Genomic DNA, 25,263 nt, shown 5'->3' with positions numbered 1-25,263 from the left:
AGAAATTCGTCAAGGTTGGTTTCAGAAATAACTTGTGCTTTGTAGCCAAGACATGTTAATAGAAATCTTTGATCCTATTACCTTGCAGATTTCTGCAAACATAGCGGCTGATGTAATTTTCTTTTTAAGGCAGGTTCTTTTTCTTGGAGCATCCAATGCTCTACTTTTACTAACTTCAGGGATACTGATACTACCTGTAAGAATGGATCACAAATGTTTCAGCTGGCTGCTAGGTGCCCCTTGGTGCCAACAGCCCAGGGTGTTAGCAGAGGTAAGACTCTTGTCTTCCCATGAGGCTACGGTATGGAGTGTACACTTCTACAGGGGAGGCAAATCCTAGCAACCTCTTCGCTCAAGGAAAGCTATCCCTGACACTTTGTGGTCTCTCCAATTAAGAATCTTCTAAAGCTTTTAGTCTCCTCTTCAGTGTAGGTTGTAATATGCTGCAATACCCCTAAATCTCCACTACCCATTGCATTGTCACAAGGCAAGGGCTGGACATAACACACTGTGGTTTGTGCTCCTTGCTTCCCCACTTATGCTTGTAAAAAAGCACACTTTCAAGAGGACAAGCACTTAAAAGGATGGAAAATGTCTGTCTATGAACACTTTATCTCTAGCCAGAACTGCAGAGCAAGAGAATACCTGAGGGTATCATACTTCCCAATTCTGTAAAGGCATCAGCTATATTGCTATTTTTGCAAATTATATCCTGCATTAAAAAGTAGATGAATTACCAGGCCTTTTGTTTTTGAAGCTGAAATGGAAGGCTGGATGATTTTTCAGTAAAAATCCATATTTTAATCAAATTGAAGGCATCTTAGTGAAATAAACTTACTTCTAGCACAAATCCACTCTGTGGAACTACAAATCTAAATTGGCACAACTCAGAAAGCAAAATTTCCCCTCCATGTAAGCAGCACCCCAGTTTTGATGCAGTTATGTTAGTTATATCCACTTATATGAAAATCTTAATTGCTACTAGAAAACCCTGAAAGAAAATTGTAGCTCAAACTAATTTGACAGAAGACTAGAGCATTATTGAAAAGTGACTTTCACAGAGACTTTTGAAAGCTTGCAGCAGGAAGCTTTGTATGGAGATACAAGGAAAATGATGGACTATGGGTTTTCTATAGAAGAGAAATTTACTAATGCAAAGCACTCGGAGTATCTTCTATCCTTAAAAATAGGAAGCCAATTTTAATTTTTGAGAGTTTAAAAAAAAAGTTCTCCAGATTTTCATCTGTACTGCAAGAACTGTCGATTGGTCATCCAACGATGACCAATGCTGATGACACCTATTAGCAGATGATGACACCTATTAGCAGATGCACCATCTTGAAAGAGCTCCATCTGTTCTACTAGACACCACAGTGAAATACCATCCCAGTCTTCTCAGTGGCAGCTCTAGCCTCAGAATATTACCTGCAATTTCTCTCAAACAATCTCATAAATTCCTTGTCATGTACATGCAATCCAGGTTTAGCTCCACTACCATAGCATTGAAAACCAAAGGATTTGAGAATAAGACATAAAGTACTCCGAGGGAAGCGGTCTTGGATTTCAGTTGCATCTTAAAGTCCGAGTCTCCTGTATGTGCCTTTCTTTCTCTTTTTCATGCTCAGAAGTTGTGCAGTTTTCTCTAATGGGAAAACTGGATATGGAAATGAAGTAAGTGTTGAAACACTAAAAAGCTAAATGAAGGTAATGTAATTTGGGTAAGGAAAATCTCTCTGGCTTCTGTTCTGGCAGAATCAATAAAGGAAATCTGAAAACAAGCTTATGGGCAAAAGTCAGTTTATTGGGCTGCAAGACAGTCTCGTAATACAGAAATATCATCACATCTTCAGGATTTCACTCAACTCACCTAAAGAATGAAGATTCAATGGTAGCCTATGATATGGTAAAATCATGCTCAGTTCCCTTCACTACTGAACAGCAATACTGGATTTTAAAAAAGTTCTCATTTCAAGGAGTGTTGAAAAGCACTCAAACACTTGCAGACAATGACAGCAGTGGTGTTGAGTTGTATCTCTCAAATATATGGCTCTGAAGAGAAAATAAGGAATCTGAGAGACTGTATTTTGACTAGCCTTCTCATGCTTCAGAATTAATTGCAATAATGTAGTTTTAGAAATTATAGAAATATTTGATCAGTTTTCACCCAAAGAGCCCTTAGGCTTTTTTTTGTGGAATCCCATTTCTGGGTTGTTCCTACCTCCACAAAACAAGAGCAGTACGTATCTAGACATATCTGCTAGAGAGATGGGCCAAGCCTCTGTTGCTCCTCGAGGTCTTTTAACATGCTGTGAACTGCCCTGCACAGCACCACTGTGGACAGAGAAGAGATTTCACTCAGTCATGAAAACAAGCCAAAAAAACTTCCATCAGTTCTGAAAGAATAAGCCATTGTGCTTATCAAAAACAGGTGGCAACCATCAGGTCTGCATTTAATTCTAAAGCCTGGTCTTCACATCAGCTTCAGTTTTGCAATCTACATAATCCACAATCTCCTTAATACTGAATTATTTGTAAGAGTTAAAAAAACCCCGAAACACGCAAACCCTATTACAGAATGGAGTATCCCTCTTGTTCCTTACTGTCTGTAGCAGAAAATTCATCTAGGACAAAGTAACAAAGCAAAAATGTAATGCGGATTCAATACTTGGAAGGGATAGAAGTTGCAGAAGCTACAGAAGGTTAGTACTATTAGGTCAGGACAACTCAGCTGTTAGCAAGGCTTGGTAAGACTCATTTTACATGACAAGTTGTACAAAGATTCAGACCTTTTCCTCCTTTATCTTCCAGTGCCACAAGCCTCACTGTCAGAATTCATGCGTACACTGGCATCTCTGATAGTTGCTTGCTGCGCGCTAATTCTCTTTTCAGCGGAAGATACTAAAAGAAAGTGAAGGTTTCAGATCATGTAGTCAAATATGACATCATGTAACATTTGTAAGATGATAAAAATGTTGGTAAAGCAGAAAGCTCCTCTTCAATTTTCCACCATGCTGTACCCATTCTTCACTGAGGGCTGGAAAACTCACACAACTCCTACAGAGCAAAGGCTCCAAAAAAGCAGAAATGTTGGCTGTCAGCTGGTGAGCAAGAACTTCTTGCTGGGTGAAGTGAGCTGCATGAGGCAAAACACACAAAATACTTTAGAAAAGACAATCCAAGAACAGCAAGAACTGGCCTTGTATATATTCGCAGCACACCTCAACTCTCACAGTCACCCAAATAATCCACTGAGTGGGAACATACCCACACACACCCCTACCAGGGCAATATGTCAAGGCTTACTGTTCGTTGTATAGACCTCATATCTCCAGTCACAGGCAGCATTCGGTCCCTCCTCTGATGCACGTCTTCCACCAGCAACTGTGAATACTGCCACTCCTCAGCAGATTTTGAGGAACAAAACACTTATTTCCTGGCTTTGGTGGTCATATTGCTTACCGCCATAACACACCAAAGTTGCAAGCTGGGCATTTAAGATCTATGAACTATCCGTACACAATCAACTCCAGTAACAGACACCATAAAGGAGGCAGAATCAACTTTCAAAAAACTAATTTTAATCAAAACAAAAAAATTGTTGATCATTAACAAGTTTATAAAACAGTGATTTAGTTACATAAATAAATTGATATCAGTGTATCAAATCTTAATTACTTTCAACTTCATGAGCATGTTTACATGGGTGATGAAGTACAACCTTTTTACCTATTATAATAAATAAAATGGAGAGCATGAAATAGTTTTTCTAAACAAAAATACCTACAAACATACCTCTAGCATGTTCTCTAATGAAGGGAACAAGAGACACTGGACAACTTTTGCACCAAAACATAAAAACTGCTTTAAAAAGCACAAGGATACAGAACCATCAGCTAAAGTAAAGACACTATACTGTAACCAAAGTTGGTATTTAATAATATAATGAACAGTTTGGTAGTTAGATCTCCAGTTTGGTTATTTTAAAGCATTAAGACAAGGCAAGATAGAAGGCTGCTTTTGTTTGAGTAATTCTAGAGAAAATAAAATATATTAAAAAAACAAACTGAAAAGTAGAACAGTCATACCTACACAACTTTCTGTCCTGCACAAAGTCAAAATACCTATGCAGAATATATATATATAATATATATATATGTTATTTGTGCACAAAGGTTAGCTTATTATTAGCTCACTGCAAAGGCGTAATGTATCATGTCAATCATTTTGGAAAACATTTTGCGTTTTGTGTCAAAAAGGATATTTTTTTTAAGTCTTCTAGGCTAGGAGGCACAAACCCCGATTCTGGCATACTGTATTCTTAATGCTAAGGCTTGCTGCTCTGGCTGTGTATTTTTTGTTGTCCCTCTTTACTATAGTGCCTGTTACAAGCATGTGTGTATGTGTGTATACATATATATGTATACACGGGTTGTATAAATATATATATATAAAATTTCCCCCAATAGGTATCAGTCCAACCATGCAATCCAAAAGGTGGCTCTGCATAGATGCCCAGCATATAGTTCACCACCTGAGCCAACCCTGAAGCAAGGCGCACTTTAGTCCTTCTGATAGGTTTTCTTTTTTGTTTAAAACCAAGCTACTGCAGCTTCAAGTATTTTGCATTACATAGATTTTTTTATAAATTAGTTAATGTTATATTTTTCAATATTCAGACATATACTATAATATATATACAGTACAATAAATGCTCTCATTCTTTTTTTAATTTTTTTGATAAATCCCTGAGAATGTATGTTGACAGTCGCTAAGTTTCCACATGCACAAGCATTGTGTGCCATGCTTCTGGATGAACAGCACTGCAAAGCCACGTGGTCAGCCTTTTAACTATTAGTATTTCATTTGTTGGTTTGTTTAAATATGCTGAAATGTAAGGATGAGTTACAAAGGAGTAAAGCTGAATCCATTCGAGGTACTTATCACAGGATGGAGGTGTTTTGTTTGGTTTTTAAAGCCATTGCAATATATGTTTGTTTTTGAGGCTGTGAACGTATACAGAAAGAACAGGAGAGCGATGTGGGCTTTTGCCACTTGACAACATATACTCAGTGTAAACCAAACCTTTTTTAACCTCTCTCTCATACAAAACAGAAAAAAGAAAAAAAAATTAAACACACAAACTTTCACAACATGACAGTTTAGTTTGCAAACTCAATATAACTATACACATATAATACCGGTGTGGCTCTGTTTCTTTAAGTTAAAAAGGATACAAAGGCAGGCTCAAGTAAAAACAAACCACCCCTCCCACCCCCCCAACCTCCCCATTCACACATTTTCATCAACCAAACCGCTCACGAACCAGCATCATCAGTTTCTTTTTGCCTTTGTATATTTGTTTTAGGTTGTCAATAAACTGTGTAAACTGGATGTGACCATCATGAGCCATTAAGAAGGTCTCTCGGGCCTTGCTGAGGAACTCTATAAACTCACTATAGTGTCGCGGGCTGATGTGAGTGAGACGTGAATGAGTTGTATTAATGTAAGCTCCGATCGTGGCATCCAAGAGTTGCCGTAAAGGGGCTTTGTCCAGTGACATGAGCTTACCAGAGTTCCTCCTTCCATGAAGTCCCACCATGCCAGGAGTGGTCAAAGTACACCTACGCAAAATGTCTGACAGTACTGTTGCACATTTGACACTTTTGACCACCAGAGGTATTATAGCTGCTAGCTCATTTTTCCCAAGGGAGTGGCTGAGCGCACATGCCCACAGAACGTCATTAATGGCAGGGTGTGTGTCCTGATTGTAACTCAGGTTGAGATGTGTCATGGCCAAAGTGGCCAGCTTGTAGGCCCGCATGGGGTAACCACGGTGCTCCATGTATCGTGCTATAGTAAAAAGCTGTGAGTAGCTCATGCCGGTTGTAGCAGCATCTAGAACGATTTGGTAAGCGGTCTCAAAAGCTATGTGATCCTTTTCACATAAGGTCAGTGCAGAGAGGGCACAGTTTTGAGGATCCTTCATGGCACACTGTAGAGCAAGCGTCCTAGCACTGCTGGCCAACTTCTCCTGCTGATGGCAGTCCAGATGCAGACGGACGATGGTGCTGTTGGACATCACTGTTGTAGCAACAATACTAGTGGCTTCTGTTGGAGTGAAAAGTGTAAACCAGTTTTGCATGATACTATCCAGTGCATAAACACCTGGGGAGAGAAAGAAAGGATTAGCAACTGATAAAACCTAACAGATACAGATGTTCAGCAAGAGATTACATTTGCAGCAAAGTCTAAGAGGTTGTCAGTACCTCCAAGGGGATGCGCTTCAGCAAGAAGGGCTAAACCAGATAGCATGGCTGGAAAAGGACATTGAAACAAAGGCTACTGTGAAAACTCTATAGCAATCACCGAAATGCAGAGAATAACAAAAAAGCTTGCAAGATAAGCTTTAATCTCCTGGTGTGACAACTGAGCTGTTTTACTTGTTATTTAAGAGAATTTGGGTAACAAGTCCTGGCTCATTTGGTCTCATCACATCACTCAAAAGCAGCCCTCACACTGAACACTTTTAAAAGGCAATTTTAACTTCTCTTCTCACTGTGCATCTCAAGGCACAGCACATGCACAAAAGAGTATGGAAGTGTGCTAAACGGCCTTCTTAATAGAACACCATGGCACACCTTAGCAGAACACACTAAGCACACCTCAAAAAAAAAAAAATCCTAACCCCCACCTCCTCCCAACAGGCTTTTCGGATACATCTTGTATTGAATTAATATGTGCCTGAACATCAAGATCCTTGTTAGGGAAATACTCTGAGCAATATGAACTACTGGGTATTATCTGAAATAGGTATTTTCCTTAGTATCACTTTATTCCTGGCATATGCGTGTGTGCGTGTTTGGCAGGGGGAGGAAGGGGGAAAGAGTGACTAATGGGTTCCATAAATTGAACCTTATAGCCAACTAGAGTGCCTTATTATTGCTAGAGGTAGTTTACACACATCTGTGAGCCCACCTAAACCACACCCAGAGGTCCTCATTTTCTCTGTAGGACTCTGATGCTTCCCGTGCACCCCTTCACTCATGTGCAACAATTCAGCATAGCCAGAGAATACCAGATCTTCATTTAAATAAACAGATTCCTTGCTTTACCAACTTGATTAAGTCTCAAGAGTACTTTGCATGACATTATAGGTTCTTTATGGGATACTTCTATTAGAATATGTAAACTAATTTAAAGCAGTATTGAAACCAGCATTTTATTTGCCGATAATGCAACTGCACAAAATAATACCCAGGCACTAATATCTGTAAGATAGCCTCAGCAATAATTATCTTAGCAAAGACATAAAAGCAGTAAAACAAGAGCATCGCATGAAAATTTGCAGACACAAACCACTTTCTGGCTGAGCGCATAAAAAGGCAAGCTGTATTTTCCCATGCTACCGACAACATTAATTTTCCAGTTAAGCATAAAGCAAAGAATAAACTAATCCGGAGAATAAGCAGCAGCAATCCTCTGAAGTTCTGAAACTCAAGAAGCACCTATGCAATATAATCCAACTCAGATGCATGAAAAAGGAATAAATACAGCAGGAAAACACGCTTTCCAGAAATACCTTTAGTGACAATTAAAACTGCTCCCTTATTGTAAGTACTTATATTGTCCCCACTACCACAGCTGCTGATTTTTTTTTTTTACAGCTATGTAGTTTTTAATGCACTCATCTTCACTTTCAGATTCTGTATCCTCATCTTGCAGATGGTAAACTGGAATACAGAAGCTAAGGGACGCCTCATCAAGACACACAGGAAATCTATGGCAAAGCCCAGAAATGAACAGAATGTCCTGCTGAGTGCAGTATTCTCCCATTGCTGTCCTCTAAGTATAGGGCTGGTTCTGTTCCCACCTCATTTTCAGCTTACATGGTTAACGATGGGTGCATCGGTATTTGGTTTGCCTTACAGTGCAGATGAGAGGCCTGCACAACTGTCATAGCCACACAACAAAGATGCATTACACTCTAAGCTTGGATTTACCCAGGGGCTTAAACAAAAAAAACCACAAAACCCTTCATGAGATCCTGTCTGCCACACAGTAGGAGGCATCCTCACCATTTCATTCACCTGTTTTCTAGTTCCTCTTCCCACAGCTGCCCAGATAGCTCTCTCACCTGCCTTTCAGAGCCTCACCTGGTCTTTCAGAGCAAGCAAAGCTATAGCATAGTGCAACAGCCCATAACCACGAGCTTCTTCTCTACTGCAACCTCAAACCCAAACCCGTCATGGAGGAGACAAGGGGAAGTCTGGGGTATTTTCCATAGGTTATGCACACCCCCACCTTGCAGGGGAAAGAAGTCACACTGTTACTCAACTACTGTCTCACTTGGTCTCTGCCTAAAAATACCACTCATCATTGCCATAATGTCTTCTCACCAAAGGAATTTTACAGATGAACAGAAAGTGGGAGACATTTGTAAAACCTGGGTGTTGACAAGCAAGATCAAGCCCTCTAAGATTCGCTGACAAGAGAAGCATCTCAGAACATACCTACTTCTGTTGCACATGTTACCAACCACCTCACCATTTCCCGCCGTCGCCAATTCAGTGTTGACAACGTCATCCGCATCACCTGTTACAACAACAAAAACAAAATACAAATTAATCCTATTGCAAATGAAGGTAATATACCAACAATTAGGGATTTTAAATTAAATACACTAAGGTTCAAATTGGCAGCCTCTTGCCCTCTCCGCTCCATTACCTCTTTTTTAGCTGATATGTCAGAAGATTTGAAAAATATTGCTCAGCTATCTTAGAATAGCATGCAGAGAGTAAGGCCAACTGCAGATCCTTCAAGGCTACAGGAGAGAGACTGTTTTATCCGTGGGGAAGAAAAAGAAAAGACCCCACAAAAATGTCCCTCCCCCACCCCGCAACAAAAAAGCCCAATCAATTACCAATTATTCAAATTAAATTATATCATGTCTCCTCTTTCTATGCACAGTAGTCTTTAAAGTGGAAATGTGTCAACTCTTGTTGGGCAAACTAATCCCTTTAATTTTTCCCTCATCTGCATTTATTTTCATTGACTTCAACAATACAGACAGGAGTTAGTGTACTGCTATTTGAATGGCTGCTTATTCTGCAAAGATATAGATACAATTCCAGATATATCCAGGTATTACTAATAAGTCCACAGCGATGACTTCTCTCTCTGAACAAGGAGTCCCTGCAAGGAAGTTCTGTCGTAAAACCATCAGAATCCTAGAAAAACAACTTTAAGCTTTGATTGTAGTGCCCATGTTTTACATCACTTGTGATTATTGCCTGTGTTGTTTCTCAAAACATGGGCAAATATGTTTATTCAGTAAAACAAACACTGCATGGACATTGCATTCAGCTACCTGGACAGATCCCACAGATACACAGATGAAGAAAGCAAGTAGTTTTCCCCTTACAATATCAGTGATCATACTATGGTATTACTATTTGTAGCAAGTAAATAAAAAGCATAACAGGTCAATCATAGGGCTCTCAGCAATGATCTTTACATATTAAAGTCAACAAATGCACTCACAAAACAGCTTGGAGTCAGCAGCATTTGTAAGAGGGTTCTCAACCCATATCCTCTCCCAATCCTAAGGTGACTTCAAAGTGGCATGTAGGCCCCTGTCATATTTGTTATTCCTGCCACCTCCTTTAGTCCTATGCTGTACATAGGATAATTAAGAAGACTGAAAGATTGCTGAGGAGCACAAATGCACAGATGATCTTTAAGAAGTCTGGTTATAAGCATCGATGAGTGGCTCCAAGCTGGCCTCCAAACATTCCCACCTTGAGACCCTGGTGACTGGTTGTATATCACCCAACGTTATAGAATAAGGCCAGCTTTATTGGCCTCACACATTGTGGTATCATTCTAACTAAACAGTAATCTAAGTCCTAGATTGGAGAATAGCATTTTGAAAGAAAGTGAATTGATTTGTAAGGAACAACCCAACACATTTTAAAATATGAAAATATGGCTAAGGTAAATCATAGAACCAGCCTTTGCTTGAAGTCTTTCTGGAAGAAAAACAGGCAGCCCCAAGTCAAAATGATTTGGAGTGCAATTATCTGTCCTGTTCTGTCCATCAAAGGGAAGGAGTCTAGGTGAGTTCCTGTATTGATGCAGACACAAACTGAAGGCTAACACTCTTCCAAAATCCATGATGAATTTTCAGCTTCCCCCAAGTAGAGTGAATCCAAGAAAAAATACAGGGTTATGGACATAACTGGACTGAATTCTGCTACTGGTGAGGGAGGGAAGGAGGTAAAAAAACCCCAAAACTAAACACAAGTGAATGATGACTTCTCTGAAAGTCTTCTCTGATGACTTCCCTCACTGTGGTGGTCTGTAAAAGGATCAGCAGTCACAAGAGCTTTCAGCGTGTGTAGCGGGCATAATAATAGTTTCAGTGTAAACAGTCCTAACTTGAGAGCAAAAACCAATACCATATCTAGTTTCTTGACGTGGAAAAGTTTCTTGACGTGGAAAAGTTTCTTGACGTGGAAAAGTTTCTTGACGTGGAAAAGTTTCTTGACGTGGAAAAGTTTCTTGACGAACTGTTCTGGAATTAGGTTCCTTTAATTTCATTAAACTGACAAGCTGAGAACAGCAAGAGAGGGGCCCTTTACTGATGATAAAAAACCAAAGGATTTCAAACAAAGCACATATTGATGTCCTGACCAAGGAGGAGCTGAAGTTAATTTATACATGTAGCCAAAGAACTATTTCACTTCTGCTCAACACACTCTTGAGCTACCTCTTCCTAAAAGGGAGTTCCACATCCGACCAAGATCTATCCAAGATCTGTGCTATCAATTGAAGAGAGCTTCTCAACAAGTCAAGAACTCTGAAAATTACGAGAGGCCCCTGCGAATTATACAGCTTATCTGAAAGCCAAGCGCTCTTCCACACAGAATAACCTTGACCTTGTCTTGATGGATCTTTACAAGAATTTCTTACAGAGGAGCAGAAGATCTCACCATCCATAAGACATATAAGAAATTCGGCCAACCAACCATTAGCTCCCACACCAATGTGAAACCTCTTTGTCATGCACATTGGAAGGAGTTTTATTTATTTACTCATTCATTCACAGGCTTGGGGGGAAAGGACACGACTTGCCAAATACACATGGAGTGATCACCTGCACTAACTTGCTCAGCAGTTTTGACAGCAGTACCTGTTTGCAGGTGTGCAGTAATACTTCCTTGCACTGATGTAGCATGCAACAGGCAAACAGAGGAACAGAAGCCCCTCCTGTACCTGCAGATCTCACAGCGTCTCTGCCAGTAAGGTTCTAAATGACAGAATACACCCGAGATGCTCCATGCCCATTTGGCCATGCTGATGACCTCTTTCCACAGCCAGTTGAAAAGCCTTCCCTCTCCTGAGTCACGTAACACATGCTGCCATTGGAAATAGGGAGAGAAAACCCAGGAGTCTATACATTGCTCCCAAATCTAGAACAATGTAAGAGGCTTTTCTGTCACAGATCCCAGTGACAGTGTTGTGAAATTGTTGGTATCATCTGTTGTGAATTGTTGGTATCATGGGGAAGACCACCGGCCTGGCGGAACAGAGCGCTTTGCCTAGAACTCAGGAAAAAGAGGAGAGTCTACGACCTCTGGAAGAAGGGGCAGGCAAGTCAAGAGGACTACAAAGGTGTAGCGAGGTTGTGCAGGGAGAAAATTAGAAGGGCCAAAGCCAAGCTAGAGCTCAATCTGGCTGCTGCTGTAAAAGGCAACAAAAAACACTTCTTCAAATACATTAGCAGCAAAAGGAGAGCTAAGGAGAATCTCCAGCCCCTAGTAGACGGGGGAGGGAACACAATGACCAAGGATGAGGAAAAGGCTGAGGTACCTAATGCCTTCTTTGCCTCAGTCTTTAATAGCAGGGCCAATTGTTCTCTGGGTACCCAGCCCCCCGAGTCGGAAGATAGGGACGGGGACCAGAATGGAGCCCCCATAATCCAGGGGGAAATGGTTAGTGACCTGCTGCACCACTTAGACCCTCACAAGTCTAAGGGGCCTGATAAGATCCACCTGAGAGTACTGAAGGAACTGGCAGATGTGCTCACCAAGCCCATTTCCATCATTTACCAGCAGTCCTGGCTAACTGGGGAGGTCCCAGCTGACTGGAGATTAGCTAATGTGACACCCATCTTCAAGAAGGGCTGGAAGGAGGACCCGGGGAACTACAGGCCTGTCAGCCTGACCTCGGTGCCGGGAAAACTGATGGCGCAGATCATCTTGAGTGCCATCACATGGCATGTAGAGGATAACCAAGGGATCAAGCCCAGCCAGCATGGGTTCAGGAAAGGCAGGTCCTGCTTGACCAACCTGATCTCCTTCTATGACAAGATGACCCACCTAGTGGATGAGAGGAAGGCTGTGGATGTTGTCTATCTAGACTTCAGTAAAGCCTTTGACACGGTTTCCCACAGCATTGTCCTGGAGAAACTGGCTGCTCATGGCTTGGACGGGTGTACTCTTCACTGGGTAAAGAACTGGCTGGATGGCCGGGCCCAAAGAGTGGTGGTGAATGGAGATAACTCCAGTTGGTGGCCAGTCACAAGTGGTGTCCCCCAGGGCTCTGTGTTGGGGCCACTCCTGTTTAATATCTTTATCAATGATCTGGATGAAGGGATCGAGTGCACCCTCACTAAGTTTGCAGATGACACCAAGTTGTGCGGGAGTGTTGATCTGCTGGAGGGTAGGAAGGCTCTGCAGAGGGACCTGGACAGGCTGGATCGATGGGCTGGGGCCAATTGTATGAGGTTTAACAAGGCTGAGTGCCAGGTCCTGCACTTGGGTCACAACAACCCCATGCAACGCTACAGGCTTGGGGAAGGGTGGCTGGAAAGCTGCCTGGCAGAGAAGGACCTGGGGGTGCTGGTTGACAGATGCCTGAATATGAGCCAGCAGTGTGCCCAGGTGGCCAAGAAAGCCAATGGCATCCTGGCTTGTATTAGAAATAGTGTGGCCAGCAGGAGGAGGGAAGTGATCGTGCCCCTGTACTCGGCACTGGTGAGGCCGCACCTCGAATACTGTGTTCAGTTTTGGGCCCCCCGCTACAAGAGAGACATTGAGGTGCTGGAGCGTGTCCAGAGAAGGGCAACGAAGCTGGTGAAGGGTCTGGAGCAGAAGTCTGATGAGCAGCGGCTGAGGGAACTGGGACTGTTTAGCCTGGAGAAAAGGAGGCTGAGGGGAGACCTTATCGCTCTCTACAACTACCTGAAAGGAGGTGTAGAGAGGTGGGGGTCGGTCTCTTCTCCCAGGTAACAAGCGATAGGACAAGAGGAAATGGCCTCGAGTTGTGTCAGGGGAGGTTTAGATGGGGTATTAGGAAAAATGTCTTCACTGAAAGGGTTATCAGGCATTGAACCAGGCTGCCCAGGGAAGTGGTTGAGTCACCATCCCTGGAGGTATTTAAAAGACGTTTGGATGAGGTGCTCAGGAACATGGTGTAGTGGTGGTCTTGGTAGTGTTAGGTTTACGGTTGGACTTGATCTTAAAGGTCTTTTCCAACCTATATGATTCTGTGATCTCCTCAGCCCAAACAGGCCAACATGTCACTGCTTAACGGAGGCAGAACAGTATACCTGTGAGGACACTGCTGTTTAGTTTACCACATGAAGGGAGAAAGTTTTCTAGGGCACATAAATGTCATAAGTAGTCAGATACTAGATACTGAATACAGACAATCTAATTGCCATTATGTCAGGGGGGCAGGGAAGGGCGAAGCATCTGTAGGCCAGTAGAGACAGTGCTGACATGACAATTTTTGCAGGAAAAGCGTAACTGTAGAAATCAGAGCTGTGAGTTACTACCAGAAAACTGCTATGCATCTTCCTTCTGGAAAGCAAACTACCTTTAAGATTCTTAAAACACCTTTGTAAGCTTGGGACAGAACAGTGGACAAGGCGTACACCAGTTTATTCCAAACCCTGAGACAGAGGAGAAAGTATGGGTTCATGATATTTCTTTCACTAGATCTCACTGAAGACATTCTGATGACACCATCAACCACAAAGGGGTATCCATGAATACAGTCATATCCAAAGTGTGCTGCACTGAATGATACTTGGTGAATGCCTGAGGTGACACACAGGTCAATCATAAGAATCTTTTTCTCAAGTAAACAAACATTTAAGGCAGAAACATACCAAGATGTGAAAAAAAAAAAAAAGATTTCCACAGCAACCTTGGGAATGTGAAAGGCTAACAAGGCATACAGAATCTCAGCTTTCTGATTAAAGATTTTAGCTTCTAAACATCTAGAATAGGCAAATAGTACCTTTCTTTTGGCATGAGAAGCAACTGGGATAATGTCCTTTCCCGAGAAGTCTTTGGAGCTTTGTTTACTGAAGCAAAGTAATAAATGGTTTTCTGATCTTTGCATGGTTTTTTTTGAAGAACTCCCTGAAGAGGGATGAAGATATTTATTTTTGTTGAAATGAACTGTGTAAACTCCAAGATTCAGTGTCAGGCAATATTACTCCAGATACCTAAAATTTAGCTGTCTCCTTTTAGCTTGCAAAGTCTCTTCTAAGAGCCTGAAAACTGATCTGAGATTCTTGTACACCTCAAGCTGAGTCTGATGCACCTGACTGTCCCACAGCTTGTGGAGTACAGGATTTTGATGAAGGAAGTGAGACAGCTGCTGGTAGCACAGTCTGCCTCAGAAACAGGTTTCAGAAAACAGCCAGGACTCTGGCTTGCTCTAGTAATTCAACAAGCACCTGCCAAATCTCATTTAGGGGAAAGGAAGGGAAGGAATGGTAAGAAACCCCTCAAGGCCATGCAGAAAATACAGTGCATTTCTGGCAAGCAGAATAATTTTGCTTTCTAGCCAGTCCTACATATACTCCTGAACGCATTGCACTGGTCCTCTCTCACCCCTAAACAGAAGAGTGCCCTGCAGCCAGCCGCTCCCAGCTCTTTCTTTCACCCGAATGGCACAAAGGGGCTGCGCAGACCCTTCCTTGGTCTGTGTTTACCAGTCCATTGAGTTTTGTATCAGAAAACAGAATCTAAAAACTCCAGACAGAGCCCAAAGAGGCTCAGAGTCCTCAGTGCTTAAAAGCTATACCCACCAACACTGCGTCAAATTCTTTTCTTCTACCGTAATAACAATGAACGGGGGAAATACCTGAAGGCCCAACTCCAGAGAAACTTTCAGAAGAGTGATGTCTGGCAAGCTGTCCATGAGTGTTGCTATTTTAAATGCATCCTGGGCAAGTTTGAAGATGTGTGATGAGGAGTGGATATTTTTCTGGATGGATTCTAACACTGTTTCCAGCCTCCGAACATCACCTGCAAGATGTAAACAGAATCACCAAAATGGAACAAGCCCCCAAAACATCCAGAGATGCATTACAATTGAGCCTGCCCTTGCTATGCAATAGTATAATGTTTCAGTTATATACACACTGTTTTTAGAAACCTTCCATAATTAAATCACATATGGATGAAAGATACAAGACAGCACAAACTCCTCTAGTGCCTGATGGTGTTAGTGCAGTACATGGCCAAAAGTCATCCTGATTTGTGAATTTTAGAAGTGATTTGTCCACTCCTCGGTCTCACAGTCTATGTCATGTGTCAGAAGAACAAAAAGCTGTCTCATCAGCCTCAAATCAAGCTCATCTGGCTACCATCTAGCTAGCTTAACTACTTTGCTAGAAAATTAAGTGACAGGTTTAAACTAGTTCAGTTTGTTGTACCCATTTCGAGCTCCTGTCAGACTGCAATTTGGATTCCTAAGCACAAGTTTTATAATCTGTTTACTCCATGCAATATTAAAAGCATACATTTAGTTGAGTACATAACTGACAGCAATGTACCTTTGGCTGCTGTCAGCATGGTCGATGCCAGCTCACACTGCTGGGATTCGATGTGACTTAGGGTGAACCAGCGGGGATACCGGTTTGGAACAACTGATGCAATGTGGTGTGGGCGGGACATGTCTCCCGAAGGAGCTGTAGATTCCAATACTAGCAACCTGAAAGAAGGAAGAAATCCTCTTTCATTAAATCATTATTACATTAGGTTACTCATGAGCAAAACTAAAGCTGCAAGAACACTTGACCTTGTTTATGAAACGTGCCTTTTTGGTTATAAAAAAAAGATTGGAAAACCACTTTTCTTCTTGGGGAATCTTAGAAGTCCATTTGCCAAACTCGCCTACATCAGTGGGCATCTGCAGGAAGTCACAAGACAATTAAGCCACCCATTAGCCAAGGCAGCAGACACTTTCTCCATCATGCATAGAGCTGAAGCTTTTCTCCCTGCCTTGTTTCAGACTTTGAACCGCAGTCCTCAGGAAGGAAAGTGGAGTAGTTCTCCACTGTGCTGAGAACATGTAAATATTTTTCAATATTTGGAACATGCTTTCTTCACTTACAAATGCTCAAAGTAAGGGAAAGGGATATTCAACAAGTCATTCAGATTTTGACCTTGCAATAAATTCAGACATGAATTTATGTCCAAAAAGGACATTTCACTGTTCAACTACAACTACTTTTTAAAGTCATTAAACTGTAGCCTACCAACATTTTATAATGTATCATAATCTAATGTTAGGGTCCCAAACAGCAGTGACAGAGGAAGTTTCCTTAAAGTTACTTTTCAGACTCCATTGTCTAATCCTGAAGCAAAAATCTGAGTATGCGTCAATCTGCAACAGTCTTATCCACCAAGGAGAATTCATACATAGAAAACTCAAATTAATGTGTTTGTTGTTGATTACTACAACACAAGTGATGGCCCACAAAGGAGACTCAACTGATGGCCCTTCCAATACACTAGATACAACCAGCAGTACACTATATACTATATAAATGCCAATGCAAAAAGTAGGAGTGAACAAAAATAGGCATTTTTATTCAGTACAACTAAGCATAGTTTCAGGACATGAATGGTTAATAAGTCATCAAATGATAGTAATAAGACAATGTCCAGAAGAAAAGCCTTTCCAGTGCTTAGCTTCTTGATCAGGGTTAACATCTGAGTTCTGTTTCTACCAGCTTTCATATGCAAGTGATTTTCTAGCAGGAAGTCCTCTAGGAGGATGAAGGAAATTGGATGACTTTTGTCAATAAAATTGCAACTACTGAATATTGAAAATCTAATGCATTGTGATTTTCTGTGATAGAATATTTCTTATGGAATAAGCTCATTTAAACACAAGTTACAATTTCTTGCACTTAAATAAATATCTAAGTTCTTTAAGTAACTGGAGTACATGTCTTTGTTTTGCAGTAAGATAGTTTTAAGTTCCATCAGTTTTCTGTAGGTTCCTGAAGCATATGAGAATATCTTTAAGAATTCCCTGAGAAAGGTAATTTTGAATATATGGGAGGGTATCTAGCAGGCACATATAAATACAACACACCACATAAATAACTATCAGCAGCTTATATTAACATTTTCAGATACATGTATGTGCATGCTAATATATATAAAAAAAAGACTTCCCTTTTGATTTGTATGAAGCCAAATCTCTTCCCTAGTACCACTTAGACACCTTTTTATATAGCTTTATATACATAAAATACATATAATCTCTTCAGCTGATTTTTTCCAAGCATAGAGAGGGTGAGGGGAGAGATGCATTATTAGATGGTTTCAATAAACAGTAAAGATCCCAACTACCTAATGCCAAAAGGGATTACTGGGTTATGAGTAAGAGTAAATAGACAAAGAGCATGAAAGAAAGCGGCTGTTTTGGGGAAATCTTTTGTCACTTTGAATTTCATTGCCAGCTTCTATGTTCTTTTGCTGTGAAAAGAAATGCTGTTGTGAATTGGTGGCTTTCATGCAATTTTGGCAAGATTAGGGAACATCAGAACAAGCAGAAGCAGATTTAGCATTCTTCACTTCCCCCCCCCCCCCCCCCTTTCAAACATCAATTATTTAGCTAGGTTTTAGCAAAGCTATGTTGTGATTAAACATCACCATTAAAGTCTGGCTTCCAAAGCCTGGGTGAAATTCAGGCTTAACAAGGGATCAGCCAAATTAAGCCAAACATTCAAGTTCAGATTCCAAGTGAGCAGTCAACTAGGTCACTGCAGTCCCATGTTCTCCAAGGTTCCACTCCATATGTTTCAGTGCTGCAAGCAGAGAACCGTAGACAGAAGCGACCATCAAGGATAGCACAACCCTGTTCTTGCAGACCTGAGGTGTATGCATGAAAGGCTTTACGGTCTCAGCTTCCACTGATTTCATACTGAGTGTTCCACACGCTAAAATAGGATTCAAAAAAATGAAACAGCAACAGATAATTTTGAATACAGAGACGTAAAATACTCCAGAGCTGCCATCATGGGTCATTGACCCGTCTAGACTTGTGTGTGGACTGACACTAAACACTTATGTCTGGAGAGCAACTAGCTGGGGTCTTAGGAAGTTAACATCTTTAATAAAGTTGAAGTGAAGAAATAAATATGCTCCACTTCTAAAAGCATGAGCAACTGCACAGATTTCTATGCAGCATCTTTACTAATTTCCATGTGAGATTTTTGTCCTTGCCACTGTCATTTCCTCCCTGGCACGGAAGAAAAAATTCTCAAGTTTTCCTCTTCTGATCCATTCAACCTCACAACCATGAGACAGACAATCTTCACGTTTGCTTTCTTCTTCCCCCCTCAAGGCAGTATTAAGTTACTTTTTCATTTGGTTTGTATTGGGAGTCCTTTATACATTGAACTATTGCTTTGCTGTGAATGGAAAGAGCAACCAACCTTCTTCAGGAGAATTTGAGAAGTGCTGAGGAATGCAGACAGACATGGAATAGGAAGTGTCTAAATCTGCCATCACCACAGTTCAAGATAGCAGTCCACGTTTCCGAAGAGCACCAATATCAAAATACAGAAAGACTGGTTATGGCCTAGGGCTGAACTCTCATCTGCCTTATAAAGTGATGACAAAAGGGTTATGGAGAACAGCCCTGATTATGCTGATGTCTCCTGTGATTTTACCAGATGGAAAGGAACAGACAACTCTTTCTTATACTGGTCTGTTTGAAAAGTACTTCTTTGGCTGAGATGACAGCTTCATACCAAAAGATGGCTAGAGCTACCCATGACTAACTGGAGATTTCATCATTTGGATCTTTCGGTGTCTTGCTTGTTTTTCCAGTTGAGAAAGGAAACTTCCAGAAAAGAAGTTTTCAGTTACAATTGGTTTCTGGGGAAAGCCCAAATCTTTGTTCAAAAGGAAAGGCATGCTGCCGCCACGTTCACTGAAGCGTTCAGTGCACTGTGCAAAGCTGCTGATGGATGTCTATTCCAGCTTTTCAGCATGATTTCAGCAGTTTAGGTTAAGGAGGAAAACTCCACGTAAACAATCTCTGAGAAACACTTTAAGGTAGTAACTGAAAATAAATACAAGGACACAAGTCTACTTTGTAAAATTGGCCTTTTTTCCTAAAAACACAAACAAACAAAAAACCCCACCCAACCTCAAAAAACCAAACAACCAAACAACCCACCCACCACATATTGTACTATCTTGCTGATCTGATAATGACCAGGGTTACTGATGAACTTAACTTGCAATAAAAGAAGCGGGGTGTACTTAAATGGCCCAGAGAGCTTTCTGATGATACATTTGAATGTTCTCAATAGTTCATCAGTAATGCACTTTTGTCTTCTAAACCTATTTCCTAAAATGTTAATCATAAGCAGCAAGTATGCAAGGTCACTCTTCGTATTTCTTAGACTCTTTCCTTAACATCCATTACTAGACACTCTTGGAGGCAAAAAAACGCCAGGCTAAGCAGACCTTTGGCCTGACCTGCTAGTAGCTATGTTTTGTTCTTATGCATGCCCTCCCGTTTAGTCCTCTGAACACAGAATGATTTTCTCCCCATTTAGCTTTTTGGAGAAACTAGCTCCAGAATACACACCTCCAAACCACTAGGACACCACCAGTCTGATGAAGCTAAATACTACTTATGTGGATAGTTTGTCCTTCAATCACTGTGCAATCATTCTTGACAACAATGACCAGGAAAACCCAACACTTTTTTTTTTTTTTTAAATCCGGAACTTGATTTCTCTTAGTATTCAGGTGTGGCTATTCTTTGTCAACCATCAACTACAAGGTTCTTGACAGCAGCCAGACAATCCAGATGGGACCAGTTTCTTCTCTGCATTGTATGTGGACAACAGATTTATCACTGATCATTTAGGCCCTTGAAACTTCCTTCAGAAGGCTTTTCTTAGCCACCGTTATCAACCTGGCCTGCCTTTAGATAAAGCCAGCACTCCTTCAGAAACATCTTTTTCCTGATCACTGAAGACAAAAGGGATGCAAGCCAGACATTTTGTTGTCATATGACATACTCCATTTAAATCCCAACATTCTCCCAGAAGTGGGCAAGACTGCTTCATTATGAAGCACACAAAAAAAAGTACTGGCTCAGACCACACCATATGCTTTCAAATCTATCACTGAGTTAATTTATAAAGAAGGCCAGTGGCACAAATAGTCCTACTGAACAGGCTAAGCAGCTGATGATCGTGAGACTGCTAGTGAGACGCCTCTTTCCTCATTTCCTCGCCAACACAGCCACATGGGTGAGAGAATGCACGTGCTAAAGTTGTCGCTGTTTAACACAAAACCACGTGCCCCGAGAGTGGGATTCTAGAAGGATTTGTAACAGAGAATGCTGTTTTACAGTTGTAGATAAACACTAATTGTACATTTATAAATGACTATTATACTGTAGTTACTACAGACACCAATTACTTTTACAGATGCCAAAACCAAATAATTTCTCCTTAAAGGGAAGAATGCTTCTTTTAGAAAAAAAAAGACTAGGTCTTGATTACCAAGCTTGTTCCCCTTCTCCTAACCGCTACTTGTGCTCTTCCTAGATGACTCGTGAATACGTACCGCATGGCTCTGAGTGCAGTTTTGTATGCCAATTCAGCATCATGAGGTAGGAGAGAGGTGAAGAGATACTTGGCAAATGTGTGCATTGGAACGCTCTCTCTATGGATGACTTCGCCTAAACCACTATATGGTCCAGCTGCGGGAAAGAGAAAGAGAATGTTAGTCTTTACATACTGCAAAAATTCAACGTCTGGACCTTTACAAGCATTCACTATACCTTCAGTTAGAATTAGTATTCAGAGACAGTTGCTGTACAAAAGGTAAATTTAAATTGCTGTTTTCTGTGAAATATATTACATGTACATCACATATATACAATGTATTACAAGTATATTAACTACCATATATTCTTTGAGATAACAAGACAGACCGCAAATTGTATAGTACTAAGCACACTACCGGTGCGCATACAAATGACATGATTCCAGTGCTCCATGGAGCTCTTTCAGCAAGCTTATGGTATGCAAAAGTAGAAAGTGATAACCCTAGCTTTGCCTCCATGTAGTTACATTACGCACATGAATCCCTATGCACCCTGTTGGTGTGTGACTGCTTTATCACAAATCCACCAGAAAAAAAAGAGTGGTTGCAGTGGAAAAACGCGTATCTTTAATTGAAGTTACATGACTAATCACCACACCAGCACCTGATCCCTATTAATGTCTCACCTGACATTAGGCATTTAAATAACCCTTTGGTCTGGACCTGGTCTCCAGAGAAGACTAGGTCAGATCTTGCACCAAAGCTGGTTTTGTTAGACCATTATAGCCACATGATCTTAAAAATTGTATTCGTTGTGGGAAAACTATCCTCATTGTTGGGGCAATGGATTTGCTAACAGTCAGTGCAGCCAGTGTGGTATTTCAACTTCGTAACAGCAGCATCAGGATTGAGAACAACAACAAAGTTAAATGCAACTATTTCCCTGCTGAGTTCTGAATGTCCACAGTGCTTATGAATCCCACTTTCACATTTTTCCTGCAACCTTAAGACTGTTATTCTTGTTAATAGGAAAACTGTGTCAAACAGCTTTTGACTCCAGCAACTAGAGGTTCAGGCATTAAATGTTGCAAGATACAGAGTAAAAATCTTACATTAAGCATCACTGAACTATTATTGTACAGATAGCAGCCAGCAGTCCTAGAAGTTACTACTACTTCTTCTGCTAGAGACTCCAACCCACCACCCTTGGATGGATGAATGAATGAGCATGTGAGCACCTTTCTTCACTGCAGAGTCACATGTGTCATTTAAACTGCTTCCAGCAGCAGTTCAAACTAACATGGCCAACTCAACACTGATGCAGACAAGATCAGACGAGGAGAAACAGCCAAGCTGTTTCAGCAACATTTTTCTGACTGGTGCCTTAGCACAACATGCAAAGATAAAAATCACTAGGCATGAAAAAATTCTGAGCTCCATAGGTGGGCATTTCTGAAGACTGGGGCCAATTACAAAGGAAATGTCAATGAAGATTTAGTAGGTGACAGTGTGTCTCAATCATTTAAAATGAAGTTGAAAGCCATTCAAAACTAGCTGGCATTGCTTCAATGAAAGAAGCCATTTCATGTATGTTTGCCAGTTGGTGGTCCAGTCAGAAACTCAGTTAGGACACGAAGAATACATGACAAAGCATTTATATGAAAATATATTCTGCCAATAACGTAGCAGTCAAGCAATAAATTAGAACAGTTCTTGCCAAACAGTCTTACGTTCTGCTTTCCCATGCACTGAAATGGTAGCTACATACAGCATGCATTAATCTGCATTAACAGCACAGAAATCAGCTTAATATTGGATTAAGCTTTCTTTATTATATCTACAGGACTTTAACTATAAAACCACAATTGATATGATTAGCATCTTAAATCACTGCACAGTTTTTCCTCCATGTAAGCTGGCAGTTTCTGCCTAACCTGGACTAAACTGAAGCTATTGCAAGAAAGCCAGATTTCTCAGCACACAGTAATGCAAGACCATCGTTGCACACTGCTCACCACAGCGATTTTGTAGGTACTTGTATTAGCAGATTTCCTCCTATGATCACTTGTTTACTACTCTAAGAAAACATTAAAAGAACTTCACTGATCAAAGTAGTAAACTAGGATTATCAGAGAACACTTTAGAGAAATCCTGCCTTCTCCTCATAGCATCCTTACCAGTAAATAGATGCAGCAAATTGATTTTATAATCCATAGGATCCCTGTATGGTGGTTAATAGCTGGATCCAGCAAGCAGCTGTACTTGTCCGAAGGCCATAAAGCAGCAGTACAGCCACACCATAATGGAAACTCTCCCCATGGTGCGGCTTCTCTGCAGTTTCAAATGGCACCATCAGTAGGTACCAAAGTCTTTAAGGACCTGGGCAAAAATAGTGACTCAAAGCTGAGAACCCTAAACAACATACTGCACCTCTTCCATTAAAGAGGAAGTTTTAAAAAACAAATGTCTTACAGAAAGAAAGCAAAAACCTGACTGCTGTGTAACAGTCTTCACAACTTACCTAGAGCAGTACACACTCCTCACCATCCCTTGAGAAAGCACTCAAACCTTGGACCATGCCTTTGGCTAATTAGTTCCTCTAAAGTTTTTTCATCCATTTAAAAAACCAAAAACCAGAAAGACAACCTCACAACCCAGGAGACTACTCTCTGAACATGAGGCTTAAGTGCTACATGTTAACCCTTTTTAAAAGCTAAGGCAAAAGCATGCCCCTTTTTGTACAGACTTTATTGCAACACACCAGGTAATTCCCAAACACAAATTGTCTTGGTCAAAATTTAGTCACAAGATCAGGCCTTAAGCCTCAATATTTGACCACATATTTCAATTTTCAAGTATGATACAAACTTCAGAGGCAAGTAATTTTCCTAATTGCTACAAATAAAATGTTACATTTCTGTCCCAGCAATTCTAAGTGAATTTTCTGAGCTGTTTGCTTGGGAACAAGGGTAAAAAATGTTCATACATTTACAAAGCTGCCAGTCCCTTTTTCAGGATATAAGGAACACTTAGATTTTTGCTACCTGAGAACTGTTGATGGTAACTGATGTATATATTATTTAATTGTGAGCCTGGGTTGTATAATCAGGATACTGAGATTATGACAAGCAACAAATCTAAAGAACAAAATGTAATCAAAATTAAAACAAAAGGCTTATAGGTCAATAGATGCCTTATCTCTACAGTCATATGATAGCTGAAGTATGTTTGATTTTCACAAGAGATTGGAAACAAAATTTTGCTGGAGTTCTACGTCAAAAAACCATCTGAAGTACGTAAGGCAGTTTCCACAAGAATACTAGTTCTGTGTGCTTGTGCAAGTGAAGACAGTTTAAAGAAGCAGTTAGCATCTATATTGAGCTACCTTCTAATAGGAAGACTGCTTGCTTTCGAAAAATCTTCACCAGAGTATCATCCAATTCAATTTCCTGTAGCTTAGAAATGAGCTGCTCCTCATTTCGACAAACCTTCTCTTGTGCATACAAGCCATCTGGCATTATTCGTTGCTGTCCCAGCCCTATCAATGCTACTTCCACAGCCAGCGTTAAATAAGATTCCCCTTCTTCTAAGAACTTGTGTGCAGGCAGGTGCTGGTATTCCAGAGATTTGCATTGCCCCATATTCTCTGTAAGGGGTGACACAAAGAAAAACACATCAGCAAATCATTCTAACTATTCTAACTCATAATCTGCCTATAATACCACATATACAAATGCTTCTTCTGTTAGTATTACTTTTTAAAATTATTTAAATTACTAGCACAATCTCAAAATCCAATGATCCAATCTAAAATATCACATCCAATTCCACATGGCAGAAATACACAAAACAATTAGGTTTTATATAACCCACTCAAGTAAAAATAGAAGTTTTCATTTTTAAACTGCACAATTTAGAGAAAGGCAGTTTCTCCAGCTCTGTGTAAATGAGGCCAAAACTGGAAGATCCATTTCAATTCCCCCCCACCCCCATTTCTGTATATCCTTAAAGCTTTGATGTCTAAGAGGAACGGAAAGGTGCTTATACACCTGCATAGGTTCTGGTGAAGCTATTAGAATTGTGCAAACACAATAGGCCTGGGAACTGCACAACTTTAAAGCATCCTCTGTTTGCTAGCGCTCTTCTCAGGCTTTTTTATTTGTTACAGTTGTATTTATGATAAAAGTGTGTATTGTTAACACTGGAAGTCCTACTTTTACTAAAGATTACATGTAAATTCCACACAGACCAAGCCATAAATTGCTTTAAAGACTACTACCAATTCATTTGGCACTTCACAGACACACCATATGACAAAAGGCTATTCCAACCTGTAAGCAGTTTACAGTCTAATTTGGGAACAAAAAGT

At 40.7% G+C, this 25,263-nt stretch overlaps 1 protein-coding gene across 1 annotated transcript in view; it reads right to left on the bottom strand.

The window, feature by feature from the left end:
* Positions 1–4,366: 4,366 nt before the first annotated feature.
* Positions 4,367–25,263, bottom strand: part of ZSWIM6 (zinc finger SWIM-type containing 6) — a 116,190-nt gene continuing 95,293 nt past the window's right edge. Inside the window, exons 9-14 of the mRNA XM_075488572.1 lie at positions 24,280–24,540; positions 20,913–21,048; positions 15,857–16,014; positions 15,163–15,326; positions 8,511–8,592; positions 4,367–6,165 (exon numbers count right to left, since the gene is read on the bottom strand). Of these exons, the coding sequence (XP_075344687.1) occupies positions 5,303–6,165; positions 8,511–8,592; positions 15,163–15,326; positions 15,857–16,014; positions 20,913–21,048; positions 24,280–24,540 (1,664 nt within the window). The 3' untranslated portion in view covers positions 4,367–5,302. The remainder of the gene's footprint in view (positions 6,166–8,510; positions 8,593–15,162; positions 15,327–15,856; positions 16,015–20,912; positions 21,049–24,279; positions 24,541–25,263) is intronic.

The sequence above is a fragment of the Mycteria americana genome, chromosome Z, assembly GCF_035582795.1.
Source record: "Mycteria americana isolate JAX WOST 10 ecotype Jacksonville Zoo and Gardens chromosome Z, USCA_MyAme_1.0, whole genome shotgun sequence".
Classification (NCBI taxonomy): Eukaryota; Metazoa; Chordata; class Aves; order Ciconiiformes; family Ciconiidae; genus Mycteria; species Mycteria americana.
The sequence above is the reverse complement of the archived record's forward strand: the minus strand, read 5'-3'. Positions and strand labels throughout refer to the sequence as shown.